General features: G+C 50.3%; 1 protein-coding gene across 1 annotated transcript in view; it reads left to right on the forward strand.

Moving 5' to 3' along the window:
- LOC135892306 (junctional adhesion molecule A-like) overlaps positions 1-23,027 on the forward strand; it is a 62,808-nt gene that overhangs the window by 34,186 nt on the left and 5,595 nt on the right. The window contains exons 2-8 of the mRNA XM_065420023.1: positions 5,545-5,604; positions 14,324-14,437; positions 17,753-17,908; positions 20,072-20,274; positions 20,360-20,462; positions 21,774-21,881; positions 22,616-22,625. Of these exons, the coding sequence (XP_065276095.1) occupies positions 5,545-5,604; positions 14,324-14,437; positions 17,753-17,908; positions 20,072-20,274; positions 20,360-20,462; positions 21,774-21,881; positions 22,616-22,625 (754 nt within the window). The remainder of the gene's footprint in view (positions 1-5,544; positions 5,605-14,323; positions 14,438-17,752; positions 17,909-20,071; positions 20,275-20,359; positions 20,463-21,773; positions 21,882-22,615; positions 22,626-23,027) is intronic.

Here is a 23,027-nt window from a genome sequence, read left to right on the forward strand (position 1 = left end):
GGGTAATAGTGACACGGCCAGATAGATATCTAGATAACTGTCTAGTTGGGTGCCACAGGGTTGGGTCTTCTCTTTAGAGCATTGTGTAGTTCAGCACAGGACTTGTAGCCTACGATTTGGGTTGTGTCCCTGGCTTTGTCACAATCTTGTTGTGTAAGCCTAGGTAAATCACGCATTGGTCTGGGGAATTGGGGATTTGTGTTTCAGTAGCATCTAGGAGCCCCAAGGTGCTAAGCACTTACAGACATGGAACAAAGACTATTCCTGCCCCAAACACCTGACAGTTGAAGTATCTCTGTGCTTCCATTGCCGCTTTGTAAAACAGGGCCACTTGCTTACCCCATCCCATGGGGTTTGGAGAGACTCGGAGGCAGAGACTTGCCAAGCTGTGTCTAGGGGATTTTGGCTGCCCAGTGCCCATTACAATTAGTCCCTTAGGCAGCTTTGGGCATGTTAGTCTAAACTCTCATGTTTGTAAAGCAGAAAATGCTGTAGAGCGTACAAACTAAAGCTCTCCAATTGTCTCCTTTTATGAGAGGAAAAGTATGTTAATGACATTCATATGATGATAAATCAGGAGGAGGAGCAAACAGCAGCGAGGGCAGAGAAATAGCATAGAGGGACCTAAAGAGATTTAAAAACAAAAGGAGAATAATCTTGTATAACTGCAATCTAATCTGGGGTTAAACATATTCACTAGGAGCTAGAAACCTAGAGAGCAGTAATGCCGAGAGACCCAAAGTTCCTAGCAGACCGTGAAATAGACATGCAGCTAAAAAGGCCGATGTTGTTTTAAGCTGTATGTGTGGAAGCATCTAGTCTCAGGCTATGTCTCCACTACAGGCACTTCAGCGGCACAGTTGCAGTGCTGAAGCTATGCTGTTGTAGCGTAGACACTTGCAACAGTGACAAAGTTTTTCTGTTGCTGTAGTTAATCCACGCTCTCATGAGGCAGTAGCTGGGTCTACAGTGGCTATACCAGGGTTTAGGTTGGCTTAACTATGGGTATGTCTACACTGCGAAGTTGTGGACAAATCTTTTGTCTTTCACGGGTACTTTAAAAAGCCCCCTCCCCCCCCCTCCCCCCAGTCCCGCAAAAGACAAAAGTTGTGCGGACGCAAGTGGCAGTGTGAATGCAGCTTTGTCGGTAGGCACGCTCTCCTGCCAACAAGGGCTGGAAGTATTTTGTCGGCAAAAGTGCGGACAAAGAGCGTTTACACACGCTGACACAGCCTTGTCGTTAATAGCTGCATGATGTAGACAAGCCCTATGTCTTTCCACAGCATAACTTGGTCGAACCGAGGTTTTAGGTATAGACCAGGCCTTAGAAGCTCTCACTTTTCTGCTCTATCTAAATAGTTGGTGCTACCGTACCTGGAATATTGTTTTCACTTTTGGCATCTCACTTCCTGGAAGGTGTAACAACTGGAGTTCTCGGAGATGAGTGAGAAATTATCAGCGAGCCAGAGGGATGAGCGGAGGAAAGATTAAGAGCTATTAGTTGACGCCTTGCCATAGAGATAGATGTATGGTGTCTAAATATGTAGCATTTGGCGAAAAGCAACTCTGGTGTTCTGGGGAGGGTGGGGAGCAAATAAATCGGCAATATTTACATGGTGTAAGCACCACGGAAGGAGAAGAATCCTGGGGGGGGAATGAAACCAGGAATGTCGAATATTGTGGGAGGGGAGGCTGAGTAAAAGTGGTAGATTCCCTTCTCTGCCACTTTCCATCAGAGGATCCCAAATCCATTTGTATTTTGTAAAGCACTGTAAATCGCTCCTGTCTCCTCCTTTTACAGCTGGGGTTATTGAGACTTGAAGGGGGAGTGATGTGACCAAGCTCATTGAGCCAGGGACAGTTTGGGAATTTCCAGGCTGACTAGGAGATTAAGTGAGGCAACTCCCATTAGAACAAACGGGAGTTTGACTAAATCCCATGTGAAAATCTCACCTGGGGATCTGACTCCCAGTCTTGGGCTTTGGCCACAAAGCCACCGTGCCTTGGGAAAGCCGTGTCTGCCCTGTGCTCTAGCAGCCTGGAGAAGGCCCCATCATTTGGGACACGGACAAAGCACTAGAAATTGCACAGTAGGGACCATGGCAGCAGGTGAAGTTTCCCCTTCGGGAGGCTAGCCCCTCTGCTCCGCCTCTTCCAGCTGAGGCCACGCCCCTGCTTGCTGCTCTCAGCCCCCCTGTGGCCCAGGGAGAGTGGGGGGCTGAGAGCTCGGTTGGGGCCACTGTAGGGGGAGGGGGACTGAGAGCTCGGGGGGGGGACCTGCGAGCTCCGAACCCAGAACCTCTCCCCAGTGCCGCCCCTTCCATGGGCCCACCCCATTCCGCCCCTTCCCCCGCTCCCGTTCCACCCACGGCTGCACCCCATTCCACCCTTTTCCCCCATGGCCCGGCCCCATTCTGCCTGTTCTCCCTTAGGCCCTGCCCCCCGCTCGCTCCTTCCCTCTTCCCTGCGGCCCCGAGACTAGAAAAGTTCTGTGGCCCTACCAGGGCCGCAGCAGCAGTGGGGGGAGATTTTTCCATGGGCCCCAAATCTGCCACTGCTCCCCCGCCTGTTCAGTAAATCCACTGGGGGAAAGGAGTCCTCTGCTGCAGTGTGAGCTCTGCAGCTCCTCCCAGGGAGCCAGGTTACCCAGTAAAAATAACAGGAGTACTTGTGGCACCTTAGAGACTAACAAATTTATTAGAGCATAAGCTTTCGTGGGCTACAACCCACTTCTTCGGATGCATCCGAAGAAGTGGGTTGTAGCCCACGAAAGCTTATGCTCTAATAAATTTGTTAGTCTCTAAGGTGCCACAAGTACTCCTGTTATTTTTGCGGATACAGACTAACACGGCTGCTACTCTGAAACCAGGTTACCCAGTCTCACTCCCCTCCTGTGTCTGTGGTAAGTGGAGTGGCTGCAAATCAGCCTGGGTAGGAGAATGGATAGAGGGTGTTGGCAGAAGGAAGTGTGCAAAAGGAGACCTGCTGAGGCACTGTCTGGTGTCTGATAGCGGAGGTGTGCCTGACTCTCATCAGCAATCTCAAGGTCTTTCTGGATTCTCAGGGAGTGGCAGTGGCCCATGTCGACCTCTATCCAGGGCCGGCGGGGGGAGGGCGCCGGGGGGGAGGGCGGCCGGAGCCCTGGGAGGAGGGCAGTGAGCCCCGGCGGGGGCTCGGCTCTCCCCCCGGCGGCCAGAGCGCCGGGGGCAGGGCGGCGAGCCCCAGCCGGGGCTCTGCTCTCCCCCCGGCGGCCAGAGCACAGGGGGCAGGGCGGCGAGAGGGCGGCGAGCCCCGGCCGGGGCTCCGCTCTCCCCCCGGCGGCCAGAGCGCAGGGGGCAGGGCGGCGAGAGGGCGGCGAGCCCCGGCTGGGGCTCGGCTCTCCCCCCGGCGGCCAGAGCGCAGGGGGCAGGGCGGCGAGCCCGGCTGTGGCCCCACTCTCCCCGGCGGCCGGAGCGCCGCCCCCCTCCAGGTGCCGCCCCAAGCACAAGCTTGGTGGGCTGGTGCCTGGAGCCGGCCCTGCCTCTATCTATAGGGAAGAGGAGATTGCACCTTCGCCTGCCAGTGACCATCTGTGCCCTTGGCCTCTCCAGGCTGGAGGGCTGGAAGGAGCTCAGTGTAGGACTGCTCTTGGGTTTCACCCAGAAACTCCAGCTGGGGAACATGCTGCTGCCCAGAACTACGTTCAGAGCAGTGCACCAGCTCCCTTTTGGGGCACAGGTGCAATTCAGGGTATTGGTGAGAATCTTTAAACCTCTGAATTGTCAGGGCCCCAGCTCCCGGAAAGATTCCCCTGGCCTAGCCCGTCATAGCCATGTGCGATCGCTTTTGTGTTCTGGCCTAGAACCAGCACGGAGTTTTCCCAGTGGAGGTCCCCATCCGATTTGAAACTTGCTGTTCATCGGAGCCAGAACTTCAGGACTCTCAGAGTGTCTGTGCGTTTGGTGGTGTTCCTGGCAAGACTAGGGCATTGTGGCTTCCAGCCCCAATGGCAATCACGCTGTATTTATAGATCTAAGATTGCACTCATGTCAAGGACAATAGGTGCTTTAAAAGTTCTGTAACAGTGCTAGAAACTGTGATTGCATAAGCAAAAACGACTGGTACGATGGCAAAGTGCAAAGCTGTCTGGGTGGAGCTAGGGACACAGAACAAACCTCTGTCCTACCCTTCTGTTCCTCAGGATATTTTAAATAGGCCACCTCCTGCCTTCTCTGTTAGGCTTCCTATGTCTGCCTGCTTACAGAATAGGCCACTTCCAGAGATGGATTTCCTGTTAGCTGACAGGCGATGATGTTTAGGCGGAAAAGGACTCTGTTCCCTTCCACAGAGGCAAAGAGGAGTGAGCAGGGGGGTGCAGGGGGAAGCTAGATGGCAGCAGGCTCTCTGATACTTAGCCGAAGCCAGGTCGAATGCTGGGGATGTTATCTGCAGCAAGAGCGGAAAACGCTGAGTGTTTCATTCTTCAATGAGACGTCTCATAGTTGAACTATTCTAAAAATAATTGGGAGTGGTCAGTGCTGTCTCAGACCTGCCCGTGTCTTCACGACCAGGAATTCTCAGCCCACCACACATTGTGTCACCTCAGAGTGATCTCTGGAAAAATGAGTGTCAGGCTTCTTGCTGCTTAAAAATGCCTCCAAAGCATTTGAGAAATGTGGGCTTGTGATTTTCTTTTCTTTATGACATATGAAGGAGGCCTGGAAAGACCTTTTCCCTCCAAAAAAAATTGCTTTGTGCTTTTACCTTAATATCAGGGATGTCAAGTCGGGACTCCCCTGTGTTTGGTGCCGGACTTATAGGTGTTTTTGTGTTCTAGGTCAGGTGTTTTTGCTGTGAGTTTTGCGTTACCTGCAGGAGTGAGGGTGTGGAACCTTTAACAGAGGCTTCCTTTGTCCAAAATATTAGTCATAGATGCTGTGAGCTGTGTGGTCTGCCTGCCCCAACCCTTTGGGAACTTGCCTCCTGCTCCGTGGGGAAGAGGAACCAGCCTGTGCACACTTCAGTCGATTTGGGCTCTTTCTCGGTGGATCAGAGATAAGCTGAGTGGTTTTGTGTGGGGAGGAGGAGTACTGCTGAGACTGGGGAGGCGATTTGGGGGGCAATTGTTTAAAGAGGAAGCGGGGAAGAAATCTGTATCTGTCTTGTCTTTAGATTGTAAGCGCTTTGGGGCAGGGACTGGTCTGTACGCGTGCAGTGTGTAGCCTAGTGGTCCTAGGGATCCTTGTTCAGTGTCGTAAGGCCTTAACGAATACAAACATTTAACTTTGTCTTAACAAAAACCAACCAGAAAGCAAAGCTTGAAGCAGTCTGACTAAAACCCCTTTCCTGTAATGGGGTGCAGACCCTTGGCAACTACTGTAAGGCTAAGAGTTTTCCAAGAAAACGAGGTAGAAAAGAATGTTCTTAAGGTGTTGATCCTTCATAGGAGAGCTGAATCTCTGTGGGGTTGAGCTTGGCAGCTGTTCTGCTGTCTCTGGGATCACTTGGGTTCTGTGGTTTGTAAACAAACATCTCTCCTAATCGTATTTTTTCTCCTTCCCATAGGGTCCTTGATATCAGCCCAGGTGATGAACACACAAACCATTCAAGTGCCTGAGAACAAGCGTAAGTGCGGAGTGCTAAATTAATAGATTCATAGATTCAAAGGCCGGAAGGGCCACTGTGATCTAGTCAGACCTCCTTGATAACACAAGCCATAGGTCTTCCTTGAATTCATTCCTGTTTGAACTAGAGCAGAGCTTCTGAAAAAACGATTGATTTAAAAATTGCCAGTGATGGAGACGTTGTTGATTGCTGCCTGTGCAGTCAAGGTGTAGTTCCACCCACTGGCCTTTCCCAGCTGGGGAATGATCTCTGGCTGAGGGCTGGTCTACACTGAAAACTTACATTGGCATAGCAACAGCTCTCAGGGGTATGAAAAATCCACCCCCCTGAGAGACATCTATGCCAACCTAAGCCCCGGTGTAGAGAGCACTAGGTGAATGAAGAATTATTCCGTTGAGCTAGTGACTGCCTCTCGGGGAGGTGGGTTAACTACAGTGACACGAGAATCCCTCCCTCGCTGTAGTGTCTGTGCTCAAGCGCTCACCCTGACAAACTGCTACTGTGGCCCTGCTTCCTTCCAGCAGAAGTCAGTGTAGTGATCTTTAGGAGCACTGATGGCTCGGAGCTCACAAACTGCAAAGATTATCCCTGGGTTGGTTCCTGCCAGCTGGGTTGGTTCAGTTGTTTTCAGCTTTGTGAAACGGGCCCTTGTACAGCACCAGCTATGTGTATATATATTACTGGTTTAGATGTGATTCTCTTTGCACATATTGAATGTGATCTAGTCATGACCGCTTGTTCCTAAGATGATGTAAGGTCAGCTCTTCTTCGACTTGGTGTCCGTGTGGATTCCACTGCAGCTGCACGTGCGTCTCGTGGGCATGAGTTCGGTTTCTTTTGAATAGCTGAGCTTGTTGGAGCTGCTTATCATCTTCCTCCTCCTTTCCGGCCCCTTCGTGTTCCTGTTTGAGGGCATAAAAGGCAGAGCAGACGCGATCCTCCCTCACTTCCCTTTGATGCCCATGGCAGCAAAATGGGACTGAACGAATGTCTGACCCACTGTTCCCCTAACTGAACACGTTATTTTTAATCAGATTTGTGAAAAAAATCTTCATCTTGACACTCCTTTCATGTGGACATTAAAAAAAAAAAAAAAAAAAAAAAAAAAAGTTAGTGAGGACCCCCTCCCCCTCATACCTCATGCAAGTTGCCACATCTCAAGGCGGACTTCAAAATCTGCCTATCCTGTGATGGACTCATGCCTATCAAGGATGGACACAGCCAAGGCAGCTTCTGCCTATGGGAGAGCCACCTCCCGGATGGGGTGCTTTGTGGGCAAGTCCATTTCATCCAGGACCCGCAAATCCAGGGACGCTCTGCTCAGGCGGCATATGCTGGAGCAGTCCACATGGGTCACTTCAGACACAGAAGTGACGGCCATTACCAGTGTCAGGCTAGTTAAGCCGGTATCGGCCAGCGCTCTCTTGAGCATAGGTCATGCTCCAGGATTGAGCGCTGGACAGAAGGCGAAGAGAATATCGGCAGAGCTGGCACAAGTGACTTTGATGCCAACCACTTCAATATTGGCGAAGGCCTCTGTACCGAAAGCCGCGGTACTGACGCTCTTGGCACAGACGACCCTGGTGTCCGCATCGGTCACTCTGGCGCTGGCTCCCCAGGCAGTAAAGCTGGCATCCGTGCCTGTACATAAAGATGAGATGCACTCATGGGACTGGACAGAGCCCATATGTAGCACCAAACGTGAAGGAAGGTTCCAGAAGGAGGAAACAAAACATTTGTTCAAAGTACCGAGCATCTGAGTCCTCGACATAGGCCGTTAATGGCACAGGGAATGAGGGACCCAGCACCAGTCTTGGCACAGGTGTCTGTTCTGGAGTAAGCTGGATCACCTCCAGACATGTTCCCTGTGTGGCCCCAATGGCACATCGCCTGATGACACTGCTGTTCGAAGAGATACTCCTCCTCACCTAACCCATGTACTCCTCCTTGCTCAAATTGAGTAGAGAGCCCCTTCTTCCTTTGGAGTGAGACCCTGTGACCAGAGTCTCAGGGGAGCCAACTGAGGTCACTGTGAACTGCAGAGAATGGGGCAGACAACCCCCAAAGCTGGTGGATATTCCAATACCTAGATTTACCAAACCAGCACAAAACAGCTTCTATAACACCTCACTGGTCACCCAGAAGCCAACAACACAGGTCCCTTAAATCAACCCAGCCTTAGGCCTCCCCCCAGACACGCAAGTCAGATATGATGAGGATTACTGAAAATCTTATTTGTCGTACAAATAAGTTCTACCAATCCCAAAGGATTGGACACATTACCTCCCAGGTTAATGAATATTTCAGATCTTACCCAAATACATGCTTACAGCCAATTCTTATTAACCAACAAACATTTATTAAAAAAGAGAGAGAGAGTATTGGTTAAAAGATCAGTATACATACAGTCATGAGTACAGTTCTTGAGATTCAGATTCATAGCAGAGATGGTGAGCTTTGTAGTTGCAAAGAGTTTTCAGAATTTGTGCATAGGTTATAGTCCAATGTTTATATTCAGGGTGGTCCAGTCAGGACTAGGATCTCCATCTCCATCTTTTCCTAAGCATTACCGGTAACATGTTGAATTAGTTGGTGTTGGTCCTGCTTTGAGTAGGGGGTTGGACTTGATGACCTCCTGAGGTCCCTTCCAACCCTGATATTCTATTATTCTAATTAGCTACATGGATTTACATAAGGCAGTTTATCCATTAGGCAGTCTATCACAAACTTTAAAGTGACATATAGACAGTGACATTATTTCACCCAAGACCCATCTAAATGTTAATATTCCCTTTTGATCTCTGAATCAACAGCTATAGTGACAGACAGGAACTGACTGTTTACATGGCTAACATTAAACAAGATATAAGTAAACATAAAATTAGTATCACCTTTACTTTCTAACAACATAGGTTTGCATTTCAAAGTTCTAGCCTATCTGCCATGGAATGGCCCTAATTACCATTCACATACTCTTTTAACATTTCTCTAAAGGTTGGCTTTGGGTTATATAGCCTGCAGGCTGCTTAACCCTTTCGGGCCATGTGTCATACTTTGTATAAGATTTGCTGCAATTATAAAGGAGTGGTAGCAACAATGGTTTGCATGGTCCGATTTTAATCAGATAACATCACAGACCCCAAGGAGGTTGCTGGGGAGCCTAGTACCCATATGACGTCACCTTATCCTTACTGGGAACCATCAGCTCTTGTGTCTGGGAGCAAGATCCCTCTCCCATGTTTCCAGAAAGGAGACGATCCCGTTCCCCGGTGGCATCATTAACCAGGCCACCCACACCAGAACCACACATGGGCCCACAAGAGCAGGAAGCAAGGGAGGGATTGCAATGATCCCCATCTCCACTCAAGGACAAGGCAGTGACACCAGCCCCGGCCCCAGCGATTGATTTTAAAGCTTTTCAAGACCTTCTTTCCTGCATTGCAGATACCTTGGATACTGAGACTACATTTATACAAGAGAAGTCTTTATTTTGAGCACCATGATGCTGGCCAGAATCACCCTTCCTATTAACAAGAGGCTCCTGGAACCGGCTAAAGGACTGTGGCAAATGCACTTTTCCTCCCACTTTGAAAAGGGTGGAGAACAGATACCAGTGCCCCCAAAGGGCTTTGAACACACTTATGTCCATCCAAATGCAGAGTTCCTGGCTGTTGCGGCAGCACAGGGGAAATCACAGTCCACGAAAGGCATGCCTAATGACAGACCCCAAAAGTTGGATCTCCATGGACACAAGGCATACTCATCAGCCTCCCTCCAGCTGGCAAATTACCAGACCCTGTTCACCAAATACACCTTTCTCATTAGGAAGTGAGTGACCCTCTCCCAATCCAAGATCCCTCAAGATAACAAGGACGAGTTGAAAGAAATAATCAAGGAAGGCCAGATAGTCATGAGAGCATCCCTACAGGCGGCCAAGAACGCATCTGATATGGCCACGGTCGTCACTACGAGACGGGCCTTGTGGGTACAGGCCACGATAGATGGCCTGCCCTTTAATGGGATGGAGCTCTTCAGCGAGAAAACAAATGAAGTATTCCAGTCCGTCAAGGAAAGCTCTGTGATTCTTAGGGATTTACACACCTAAAGGAACCCTTACAAGTAGCAGCCCAAGCAGAGGCAGAGGACACCATCCTACTAGTGGGATCGACAGCCAGAGTTACCCACAAAGAGAATCTCAGATACTCCTGGGGACACCCATCACCTCAGTGCACCAGACTCCCTCTGAGGCAGCAGATTTGACAGGAGCATTGGGAGTTGCATTGGAGTCAGTGTGGAGCCTGCGTCCACCTTCAGGAACTGCCTTTCCACTGGGCCTGGGCAGCCATCCGAGCCAATAAATGGACATTAGAAATTGCCCATGGCTCCCCTATCCATTTCCACGCATTACCCCCTGCCCTATCCTTCTTCAGGGATCCTTGTCATGAGAACCTGTTACAAACAGAAGTGTACTAGTTGCTTCATCTCTTCTATGGCATCTAGGTACCTATGGAGTACTGGGGAAGAATATTATACTCTTGTTATATACCTTATTCTGAAGAAGAAAGGAGTTTTCGTCCTATTCAAGCTTCATCCTAGACCTGAGAAGATTGGACACATACATAAGCCCAATTCAGGATGGTGACGTTTGCCTCCATCATCCCATCTCTTGAGGCTCAAGGCTGGTTGGTGGCTCTCTGCTGACATGACATGTACTTCCACGTCGCTATCCATCCGGCTCACAGGAAGCACCTAGGGCTCACAGTGGGGGCCCCATCATTATCAGTGCAACGTTCTGCCCTTTGGACTCTCCGCGGCACTGAGTCTTCACAAAGTGCCTCGCGGTAGCAACAGCTCATTCACCTCTACCCTCAGCTCGACGCCTGGATGATCGGGGGCAGATCCCAGGAGGAAATGGCGGAAAGCCTGGACTACACACTATCCCTATTCACTCAGCTGGGCCCCATGGTGAGCTAGGGAAAAAAATCTCTTATCCCACCACAGGCAATAGAGTTCCCAGGAGCCTTGACTGACTCTGGATAGGTCAGAGTGAGCCTTCCTGGAGACAGGTGTAGTCTTTAGTACTTGGGATAGAATCAAACCAGACTGTGACAATGCGGAGGTGTCTGGAGCTGTGGGGACATATGTTAACGTACACATACATGACATCGCTTGCCAGGTTTCACCTGCGGCTGCTCGAGCTCAGGCTCAAGTTGGTCTTTTTCCCCAGTAAAACACCTGATAAACAAGAAGGTTGTGGTTCCACCACAAGACATAACAGAACTGAGACGACGGTAGGAACCCAAGTGCTCTTCTCCTCCCCCTCTCTGGTAAGGACTTTAATCACAGATGTATCAGGAACATGTTGGGGAGCCCACCTAGACCATCTACAGATGCAAGAAACCTGGTACCCAGGAAACTTGGGGCTCCACATCAGTGCCATGGAGCTCAGGGCCATCAGGCTACCCTGCACAACCTTCCTACCTGCTCTCCCGAACTCCACAGTGCACATCCTGACTGTCAACACCTGTGACACGCTACATCAACAAGCAAAGAGATGCACACGTGTCTCCCCTATTGGGATGCCTTGAAGCTCTGGACACGGTGCCACTGACACAGGATAACCCCAATGGCTCTCCATCTCCCAGGTGTCGGCAACGATCTGGTGGACTTGCTGAGCAGAAAATCCATGGCTAGTCTGGAGTGGTCCCTGCAGAGATCTATGATAGAGCCAAGATTCCACCATTGGGGAGCTCCAGTGGTAGACCTGTTTGCCACCCAGGACAACACCAAATGTCAGAATTTCTGTTCCAAAGGGGACAGGAGCCTGGCATTATTGCCCAACACTGTCCTTCTGCAATGGAGTCCAGGTATCCTGTTTGCCTTTCCTCCGATTCCCCTGGTTCCCAGCATGATTTCCAAAATCAAGAGACAAAGCCACAATCATTCGTGTAGCTCCCAACTGGTCCAGGCAGTTTTGGCCAATGTCCAGTGTCGAGACCTTCTGCCAGTGTCCATTCAACCACCAATCCTGTCCAGACCTGATCTCCCAGCATCCTGGCCAGATACTCTATCCAGATCTGAAGTCCCTGCATCTGACTGCCCAGATGTTGGATGGGTGAATGACACAGATGGACTGCCTTAGACAAGTCTAGGAGATCCTTATTCAGAACACTGGCTTTTGTCAAGAATTACGCATTGGACTTAGCTGCCAGGGCAGATGTAAAGTTTGGGAGAGTAGTATTACAATCCCTATTCGACTGATGCAGTTGGCTCTCTTCGTTCCCACTATCCAGAGGGGACACTGATGGCCAGTCACCTATAGTGGAAATGACACCGACAGATACTTTCAGAAAACAGACTGGTTCCTTACCCTGCAGTAACTGTGGTTCTTCGAGACGTTGCAGTCAGGGCAGATCCCATGAGCCACCTTCCATCACCAGTTTCGGAGTCATCAGCTAATGCGGGTTGTGAGGGAGCTGAAGGACATGTGTGGCCCTTGTTAAATGATGTTGAAGGCTGAAATGTCGTTGCCTTGGTAACGTTGTTCAGGCAGCTCAGTGCTTCTGTCCTTGGAGCTTCAGTGTTATCAGTACTAACAGCAGATAATGCAGCCTGCTCATCCAGCGGACCTCAATGTTATTCATAAAGAATGACCACCGGCACGGTATGGTGACAAAGGGGCACTCGGCCAGGTTTATTGCCCTCAGGGCACAGTCCTAGTGCCCTAGCTCTGTGGTTACAGGTACACTAACACGAGTGCCCAGTCAGCAGCAGGAGTCTCTGCTATCCCCGAGGCCACACAAAGGGTTAAGGTGAGGTACCCCGACATTTGTAGGCTGAGATAAATAACTTACGTACCACCTTATGTGCTCCATGACATCTGTTTACCTCCCCTTGTTCCTGATATCTTGGACAAAACATCCCTATTCATTTTTCTGTCAAACCATATGGTCTTGTACTAGATTGGGGTGTATCTGTACTAGCTGGAATATATTTACATAAATATCTAGTGCCTAGTACACTAGCAACAACTTTGACAAGTTCGTGTACTGAATAGTGAACTTACAAGCATCTGCTTTAATACACGGCCTGACTTTGGCTCACGGCCTCTGGAGTCTTTCTGCACTCAAAGCAATACTATAGTAGTTTTGGTGAGTATTGAATCTTTGAAATTCAAGTACTTCTTGTTCTAGAGATTTCAGTGTCCATGTCTCAGATGAACTGTAGATGAAAGTTTGGGGCTTAATAGCTGTTGTATCGGAGCATAATGATGAGGTTCAGGGTGGAGATAATGACTGAGCCCTAACAAGATGACTGAATTAGTACAGAATCGGGAATGGCCTCTGGCAAGTTGAACTACTAAATCTAGGGTAAAACTTTCAAAAAGTGCGTAAACGGCCAGATTGTCAAATGTATTTAGGTGCTTATTGATGCAGATTGGTGCCTAGTGGGTGTTCAAAAGCACCTAGGTGGGCTAGAAATATAACTCCCATTGGTTTCACTTTTACAAATCCAAATAGGTGCCTCCCTGCATCTTTAGGTACCTAAATACCTTTGAAAATCTGGCCCTAAGTGATTTAAAAGCTCCTAAGTCATTTAGGCATGTTTTGAAATGTTTACCCCTATTTTGTTTTTTTAAAAATGTCAGTTGCCAGTGATAACTCCATCTCTAGTCTCCCAGGCATTCAAGAAGGAGCGAAATGTAGCTCCACTCTTCTTCAGACTGTCAATATGATGTCCGTTTTCTAATTTATTGTTAATTTTGGATTGACACTTACAGGAACACTGATTTGTAATCTAGTAAATCTCAATGAGTTCCCAGTAGTTTCAGATACAATTCTTGTCCCTGCTAGTTTCTGCAGCTTCACAATCAATTTCCTATTTTAAGTTTTCATAAGTGAATTTCTGCCCTTTTCCTGATTGAAAGACCCACATAAACTGACCAGACAAGGCAGCATTGAAACGGACTATACCCAAAGTGCTGCCAAATGCACAAAGTGAACAAAAAAGCTCATTAATGTTTTTGTTCCAGTGATTTTAGTATTGCATGTCAGCAGTAGGCTGCATTTTCAGACCCATGTGACTTTAAGATGGTGGCCCTCAAGAAATGGTAGACTTTTAAGACCAGAAGGGACCATTAGATCATCTATTCTGACCTCCTGCATCACACAGACCAGAGAATTTCACCCACTTACCCTTATATTGAGCCCAATCACTTGTTTGGCTAAAGCATTTCTTCCAGCAAGGCAGCCAGGCCGGATTTGAAGGCATCAAGAGTTGAGGAATCCATCGCTTCCCTGGATGGTTCCAATGGTTAATCACTCTTTTAAAAACAATACAATATTGTGAACAGGTCTGGCTTTTTCCAGCCATTGGTGATTCTTCTGCCTTTCTGTACCCAAGAGCCCTTTAGTGTATTTTTCCCCCCTGAGAACGTACTTATATGCCATAATCATGTTAGCTGGCAATCTTCTTTTCAATGAACTAAACAGCTCTCTAAGCCTCTCACTGTTAGGCATCCTTGGGATTCAGGAAGGATGATCCCTTCACACTACGTTGTAATTGGTCCTGGGTATAAATGAAAATCTGGCTCCCAGTCCATTTTAAAACAAATATGTTCGTGGCTTAGCTCTGCCAAGTGTTTACAAATAGGATCTTATTACATGACATTACCTTTGGGGTGCAGTGCAAATGCTGTCTTATTGCTGTTTCTTTCCAGCAATTGATATACCCTGTACTGCGTACGTATCGCAAAGCGGAACACCCAGGGTCGAGTGGAAGTTTGAAAAGGGCTCTTCAATAGTGCTATTCTACTATGATTCGAAATTCACAGGTACGTGAGTCCATTGTACGGAATGTCTGAGGGCCCCTTTACGGTCTCTGGGCCAGGTGTTGGATAAGCACAGGTTATACCAGCTGGTTGCAGCATCTGAGGCAGGGTGGATTGCTTTAAATCAGAGTGCTTTAAATTATTGATTTTTATCTTGTTTTGCATTTGTGGTGGCTTTAGCATGGGTTGATGGGTTCACTTGCACCCACAGATAGCATGAAACCAAGGGTACAAATACAGAAATACATTGTTTCCCAGCCCGATGTGAATGGGAGGCCCCAGTGGGCGCGTAAGGGGAGGGGGAATGGGGGAAAATATGTTGCAGAGTGAGCCTGCCCTCCACCCATCCTGCAACATCAGCTTCTGCCTTCCTGCCCCGGGTGTTGTGACCTGGTGCATGGGGTAGGGGCACTACTCAGGTTTTGTCTTGTCTAATCAAGGGGCCAAACCTGAGTGATGCTACAACCCCATGCACCAGGTCACAATGCCTGGAGTAGGAAGCCGGGCCCAACCTTGCAAGACATGAGCCACCGCTGTAGGTAGGGTTGCCAGGTGTCCGGTTTTCGACTGGAACATCCAGTCGAAAAGAGACCCTGGCGGCTCCGGTCAGCACCACTGATCGGGCCGTTAAAAGTCCTGTTGGCAGTGCAGCGGGGCTAGCAGGCTCCACAGCGCAGCTCCCAGGAAGCGGCTGGCATGTCCCTCTAGCTTGGGGACGGCCACAGGGACTCCGCGCACTGTCCTCTCCACAAGCGCCGGTTCCGCAGCTCCCATTGGCCAGGAACTGCGGCCAATGGGAGCTGTGGGGGCAGCACACAGAGCCACCTGGCTACCCCCAAGCTGGAGGGACATGCTGCCACTTCCCGGGAGCCACCTGAGGTAAGCGCCATCCGGAACCCGCACCCTGAACCTCCTCCCGGAGCCCGTACCCCTCCCATGCCCCAATCCCCTGCCCCAGCCCAGAGCTCCCTCCAGCACCCCAAATCCCTCATCCCCGGCCCCACCCCAGAGCCTTCACCCCCAGCCAGAACCCTCACCCCCTGCCCTTTCCGCACCCCACCCCCATGACCCAGCCCGGAGCCCCCTCCCACACTCCAAACCCCTCAACCCCAGCCCAGAGCCCTCTCCAGCGCCCCAAAGCCCTCATCCCCATCCCCACCCCAGAGCAAGCACCCCATTCTGCACTCCAACCCCCTGCCCCAGCCTGGTGAAAATGAGCAAGGGTCGGGGAGAGTGAGGGAGGGAGAGAGGGGGGATGGAGTGGGCAGGGGCAGGGCCTTGGAGAAGGGGTGGGGCAGGGGTGTTCGGTTTTCTGCTATTAGAAAGTTGACAACCCTAGCTGTGGGGATGAGTGTGGGGCAGACTCACTCTCCAGCCCACTCCACCACACCAGGGCCGGGATTAAGGTTTCAGTGCTGGGGCAAAGGGTGCTGCTGCAGGTGGTTGGTGCCCCCTCAGTAGCTTAGTATAGTTCACCCATTGAATTGGGAGGCTGCCTCCACCCCATGGTTATTTTTCTAAAGAAGCATTGATTTTTAGTAATTGGTAGTCATTAAAATATGTTAATTTGCAACTAAATATAGCTTTACCCCAAGTTTGCTGGTGCTCTTTGCTAAGCAGGTGGATCCACATTTAGTTAAGCAATTATATAGCTTAACATACAGTTCTTCAAATTCTTAAAGCTTACATTTTTTATTGTTTGAAAATGGGGAATTATGCATTTCTTATTTACTTGATTAACATTTTTTGTGATTGATTTGTGTCAAGCTCTGTTCGGATGGAGATTGGAATTCAAATAAAAAGGCACAAAATCAGCATTTAAACATTTTTTTAAGCAGTTAAATAAAACTGCCTTCCATGCACTGGATAAATAAGAAAAGTTTGACAGTATGTTTAGCATTTAAAACTGATATATTAAACAAAGAAAGTATTATCTGTAGTTTAGTGAATTGAACTGATTGTTTCTGGTCACCATGGCAAGGTTTTAAAGCTAGTAGATCTCATTCTCTTACAGCTACTTTTTATTCATAGACTGCAAGAAGAAAACAAGCTTTTCTACTTTTTCAGCTCTCAACTGGTTTAATGAATGAATGAGTTATTCAGATGAATTAGTTAATAAACTGAAATGGGGAAAAAAAATTCTCTCTGCATGTGCAGAAGAAGCTACTGCTGTCCAAAGCTGGTTCAGCATGTCAATAAACTCTGGCTTCAAGACTTCACTGACTTCCACCAGTTCAGTGATCTGACTTTCTTTAAAACTTCAGCAGTGAACATACTGTTCATTTTTTAAAAGTTTAATTTAAATGATTTTAATAGACGATAGTAAATTTGGCCTTAATACAGGTTGTAATAATTTCAAATTTATTTTTAAATAGGTTTATTTTTTAAAATAATTCTGTATCCAATTTAAATTAAAAACTCTTTTTTAAATCATTGATTTTATCCACCCTGATCCGAAGTGAGGTCTTTAGCTTGGGTCCTTCTGAACCAGTTCAGTCTGTAACTTCCCAATACGGGCAGGAAGCCACAGGCATTGGCAGCAGTTACCCCGATTCAGCTACTTTCCCACAATGCAGTGCTTCACATCTGAAAATTAGCCAGAAGCGCCTTCTCCTAGTAACAGAGCTGGACCCTCTGGGGTAGGTGTTTCAAGAATCCCAGCATGCACTGATGCTACCATGGCTGAGCTGTGGTGTACAGATGTGCTGAGGTGTTACGAAGACAGGCGAGAACCAACCAGCCATTTTGTGTCCTCTGTCCTAGCAGATGGGTTCCTCGCCTTCTGCAGATCCCTTTGTCGCTCAGCCATATCAGCTGAACAGTTTGAGAACAGTCTTTTAATGTGACTGGTGTAACCACACACAGCGTTCTAGATTGCTTTGCCTGGAATCAGCTTTACCACTGCTAACTAATTTCTTAAAAGCACTGAGCACTCGTGGGAAAAGCTACGAGGAAAGAAATGGGGTGGAATAACCTCCTCACTAACTAGTTCATATCTGCCAGCAGCACAGCATAACAGAACCCATTCCTTAAACCCTGCAACAAACCCCTCCATCCCCCGGCCAGCTGTGATTGGGCTGGCTTGGCTATTGGACATAGGGGCATGTAGCTTCCTTTTGCAATGGGGAGACCTCTTGTTGTATTTGAACTGAATCCCATTTAATCAGCTCTTCTCCTTACCGTGCTCTCTGCTCTGAGGCTGGTTCTTGGGGCTGCCCTTCCCCCCCTTCTCCACACCAGCAGCCTGTTCTGGCTCTCACTTGTATTCCTCCACCTCCAAGTGCTCTCAGCGTCTCACTGTCTCCCCTTTCTCTGCAGACCCCTACAAAGACCGTGCTCAGTTCACACCCACAGGGATTCGTTTCACTTCGGTGACTCGGAAGGACACGGGGAAGTACATCTGCGAGGTCCTCTGGACCGGGAGCGGGGCCAGTGGCCAACTAACAAAGTCAGAAGTTGATCTCATCGTCCAAGGTACTATTGCCTTTCTGTAATTACAACTTGGGACCGGTTGCCATGGCTAAAGTTCCAGGGCTTCTAGTCTCAGAGAGAGGGGGCCCCTGGGGGCATGTTGCCAACTGTGGGCAAGGAGTGTGTTTTCCTAGAGTTTAAGATTCGAAGGGAGCACTATGAACTTCTAACCTGCGTGGCACAGACCGGGGAACCTCCCCACTGACTCCTGCCGCAAGGAGGGTATTATTTTTCCCTACTAAGAGTCCAATGGCTTCTTTGAACAATGTTGCTCTCCGCACACCACGGCATCATCAGTGGATAGCAAACTAGCCTGAGGTCACTGAAACAAGACTCTTTCCACATTGGACTTAGAGTCTAGGGAAGCCTCAATCGTCTAAACCTGGTTCTCTGAAATTCTCACCCATGTCCCCTGACCACGGACCTGCAGGGCCAGAGCGGTGCATGAATGGAGCTTTAGGGCCTTCCTGAGAGCAGCGTCAGTCCTGCTGGAATAGAGCCATGGAATAAGGCTGCTTTGGGCAGTGGCAAGTATCCTGTAATCCAGTCAGGCTAGCCAGGTTCGAAGGGGGGCCCTGGGGAAAGCCTAATGCCCAGATTATCCAATGGTTTCAAAAGCCTCCAGTTCTGTTGGCTCCGCATCTTCAGAACCGTTAAACACAACTGGTTCTCGAGGACTGCCTCGCACGGGTCAATGCATAGCCCATTATGTGGCAATGAAGAAACAATCCTAGCTACACGGGGGCACCATTATTTCTGTAACACGCACTCAGGAAGTCTGATACTGTAACTGTTCCCCCTGCTGACGTGGGCAAGTCCATGCTTATCTTGCATTACATGCGAATGGCATTTAAGCAGAGATCCCCTTCATACAGATGTGCTGTCAGTCCACTTCTTCACACCTTGAAGACTCACTGTCAGCACCAATCTGAACCTTGGGTGTATTGTCTGCAGAGACCAATGGAGACTGACCAGTCCTCACCCCAGAAATGGTCCCTTCATGGCTGGGCTGAGGTCCCTGGCAAAAGATTAGGGGGGGGGAAGATTGCACTACTTTTACAGTGCCTGTTCTGTGGCCGTACCCAGAGCCTCACTCACAAATGCTGTCAGTCTAGCACCTTTCACCAGCGCTGCGAAATCAGTCACCGAATGGGAGCCCAGTGTTGGACCAAACTCTGTTTCCTTCCTTCAGGATTGCAGCAGTTTTGGTCAAACATTTTGTTTCGACAAGTTGCTCCATCAAAGTGGGAGGGACACTGGTTTCACCCACACGGCCAGCATCGCACCTTTCACCTGTCAGCAGGGTGGCTACTGCCAGCAGCAGGGCTCGTAGTCAAAGCGTTAATTTCTGGTCAGTGACACTTCTCCCCACGTGCACTTGCCATTTATGTTGAACGCCGGGCACCTGATTCTGTCTCCCTGCTCTTCGTACAGTCGTTTGCACCAGAACACCGAGAGCTGCTCTGATTTAGTTGCATTCCACACCCATTTTATTGTGGTGTAAATGACTGCCCAGGGAGCAGGGCAATGGAAGATCCAGCCCAGTGAGTGCCATTAATCCTCTCTTGAATTAAAGGGCAGCTGGTGCAGAACCCACGCAAGGAACTGCTGCTCTCTGTGGAATGTGTCCCAGGAGATCAAGACAATAGTGTGGCTGGATTTTAAAGAAAAGTCCACTCCTATTTGTAGTTGTGCTGACATGAGTATAATCAAGCTTCAGGGCAGCACAGGATCTCTGCATGGGTCAGGAAGGAACCGCTTTTCACTCCTTCCCCATCGCAATTAAAGGTGCGTTGTCGGGGAATGACAGTTACACTGGCCTGAGCTCTGGAACGTCACTGATCAGCCCTGGAGCAGTGCCAAGAAAGCCCTGCCAATGGAAGAGGGCCCAGCCACTGACTTAGTCCGTTCTCTCATGAACTGTCAAGCTAGACATGGATGCTGCTTACCACTTACTTCACTTAAAATGATCTGGCCATTTGTTTGCCTTCGTGTCATTGAGCAGGACCTCTAGTCTAATCCAGCCAGTCATGGGTTAATAAGCACAATTTAACAAATGCAAATGACCGTGTCTTGGGTGTGTTTAGGGCAGGGGGTCACAGCGATGAGTTCAAAGCTCTGTAAGGTCATCTGTAACATGTGCCTCTTTGCCTTCTCCACTGGCAGTGCCTCCCTCCAAGCCCGTTGCCAAGGTGCCCACCTCGGTGACAATCGGCAACAAAGCTGTGCTGACGTGCACAGAAACAGATGGCTCTCCACCCCCTACCTTCCAATGGTACAGGGACAACATCCTGATGCCCTCCAACCCCAAGATCAGTGAGAAATTCAGGAACTCCTCCTACACGATCGACCCCAAGACAGGAGTGCTGGTACGCGCTGGGGAGGGGGCTGCCTGACTCGTGGGGAGTTCACACCTCTGTCCATGCCTCTCTCACGCCTTCTTTCCCACTCCAGACGATTGAGCCCGTAACCAGCTTCGACACAGGGGATTATTTTTGCGAGGCTCAGAACAACGTCGGGACTGCTCAGAAATCGGAAGCCATCCACTTGGAAGCCAGTAAGGAAATGGGGGCTTGCAGACCCTGCGTGTGGGTGGTTGTGTGCGCACGTCTGCACTGGGCTCTTTGGAAGTCACTTGCAAGCTTACAATAGCTAGTGCTGTCACTGCCCCTTCCCCGGCCTCCTGCAGCTACTCCCTGTACTGGCTGCGATAGATTAAAGGTTGGACAGTGCCCAAGGGTCTTGATGGGAAAACAGGCATGTGCTTTGCTGCAAGGGGCGGGGAGAGCCTGGAACCAGAAGCCCATTGGGCTGCCCTGCTAAAAGAGCAACCTTCGCAGAGAACGGAGTCTCCTGAGAGCCGACAAGTGGTTCTTGGCATGTCCCGCCTCCTACATGACCTTTGGAGCTGGGCCTCGGTACAGACAGTCCCAGAGGAGGCTCCCGCCCTAGCCTAGTGCACTCTGGGATTGGGAGTGCCAGAGGTTGGGGATAGGTGTGTTTGCTGGGCCCAGCTCCGGTGACAAGCATTCCAACCATCCCCTCCTCTGAAAAGCTACCGTGCCGTTAGCCCCCATTCCCTGGAGTTGCCCAAGCCATCCTGTTTTCCACCCTTGGTCTGGTTTTAGCCCTTCGCAACATTAGACCCATACAGTGGAGCTCAGACTGCAGATCTTCAGGTGCCAGGTCCATGCCGGTGCTCCCTTCCCAAGCCACGCCAGTTCCCCTCTGAATGCCTGTCGACTTTGTATCAGGGCAGGGCTGAGCTCACCGGAACCAAATAGCAAAGCAGCAGGACGGGGAGGGGTGAGGCCTGGCAGCCCTTGGCGTGGCTCGCAGGCTCGTCCCAGGCTAGGCTGGCTGTGGAATGTTGCCATTCTCAGCCGCTGCCCTTCCTGCTGCCACTTCCCGCTAGGTGGAAGCAGCTAGCACCAAGCGTTGATCCCAGCTGTGTGGCAAGGGGCTGGTGACTGTGAGGCAGGAAGAAATGGAGGTGGGTGGAGCAGGCTGGGAGCTGTCTTAGCGTGAAGGGAGCCGTGAATGGGACAGCAGCAGGGTTATAATTCCAGAACCCCGTCCGTGTGTCTCCCCTCCCTCCCCCCCTCCGGCTGGGTACCCTGGTGCAGGCTCCTCACCCCTAGCTGCTTAAATCCATTAAAGGCAACTGAGACAGGGTGATTGGCCCTTGAAGGAAGGTGGGGTCCAGTCTCCCCCGGTGACTGCAACTAGACAGGCTAAATCCTTTGCTGGTTTCACTCTCCCACCGGGGCAGTTGCAGATGTGAATGCGTTTGGGATCCTGTGGCATGCAGGGGGATCTGTCCGCGTAAGATCTCCGCATGCCGCGCTGACATCATTCTCTCACCCAGCTGAAGTCAACGTGGGCGGTATTGTGGCAGCTGTGGTCGTGCTGCTAATCGTGCTGGCACTGGTTGCCTTCGGCATCTGGTTCGCCTACAGTCGTGGCTTTTTCAGCAGTAAGTATTAAGCTACCCACTTGGGCTGCGAACATACCTCTCCCCGCCCCCTTCCACTTGCGCTCAGCCACTCCCGTGACCCTAGGCAGTTCCTCAGAGCCCCTGTCAATTCCCCTGCAGAAGCTAAGGCACACACCGCTGGGCAGGGTGCCAGGCAGCGTGCTGCAGGCTAATGAGCTCTGGCTGCTGCTGCTGAAGAAGCTATTGGGAGGAGCCATTGCTCCCGATCAATATTTCGCTGGCGGCATCTACGCAGTGGGCTCAGTCTCCTGCTTGCCAGAAGCTCGCAGGCTACCTGTGTTGCAGCAAACTTTGGCTGCCTTACCCCTTTCAATGATGAGGTGCTGCCTGCGGAGTTCTTGACCCTATTGGGCAGCTCTCCATCAAGCCGCCTTTGACTCAAGATGGAGCATTGCATGCTGGGAACTGCAGTTCCTGCCGGCTGCCTCTCTGGATTAAATGGGGGGCCCCCAGGCTGTGGTGCAGAGCTTGCTTGGCTGCGTCGTGGTCAGGCCTGTGCTCCCCCCTTCCGTGAATCTATCTCGCATCCCCGTGCGCGTGTGACCTGTCTGCGCTTGGCCCAGCCAATTGAGTGCACTCTGAAAGCAGTGTGGCCCCGCGGAAGCCTGTGTTGCTGCCCACTGTAGCAGTGCCAGGGAGCCATCCCTTGGCAGCCGAGCGACACGTCCCATCTCCAACGTTTAACCATCCTGTTTCTTCTTTTTCCCTTCCAGAGAGAACAGGGTAAGTGGAACCTTGTACTCTGTTCAAGTGTGTGCCTTGTTTTCTGTCCGTCCTCCAAGCCTCTTCCATCCCTCTTGTGCTCCTGGCCTGCGGAGATCCTTCTAGCGCTGTGGAGTGGGTAGAGTATTCCCCTGGGGGGCACCAGGACTAGCCAGACTCCGCCACCTCCTCCATGGCAGTTTAAATGCAGCCTGGAATCTCTTCCTTGCAGCGGGTAGAGTGCAAGGTGCCAGCGCGTACGCCAAGCTCCTCCCTCACCCCACTGTGCCCCAGCGTAGCTGCTGTATGACACTGCAGTCATACTGCCAGGTGGGATCTCTGGGTCAGGAACAGTGGGGAGACTTTGACCTTTCCTCTTGGGCTAGGGCACATGTTTCTGCTGTCCCCATCATGGGTCACTCC

This window comes from Emys orbicularis, chromosome 20 (assembly GCF_028017835.1).
Source record: "Emys orbicularis isolate rEmyOrb1 chromosome 20, rEmyOrb1.hap1, whole genome shotgun sequence".
Classification (NCBI taxonomy): Eukaryota; Metazoa; Chordata; order Testudines; family Emydidae; genus Emys; species Emys orbicularis.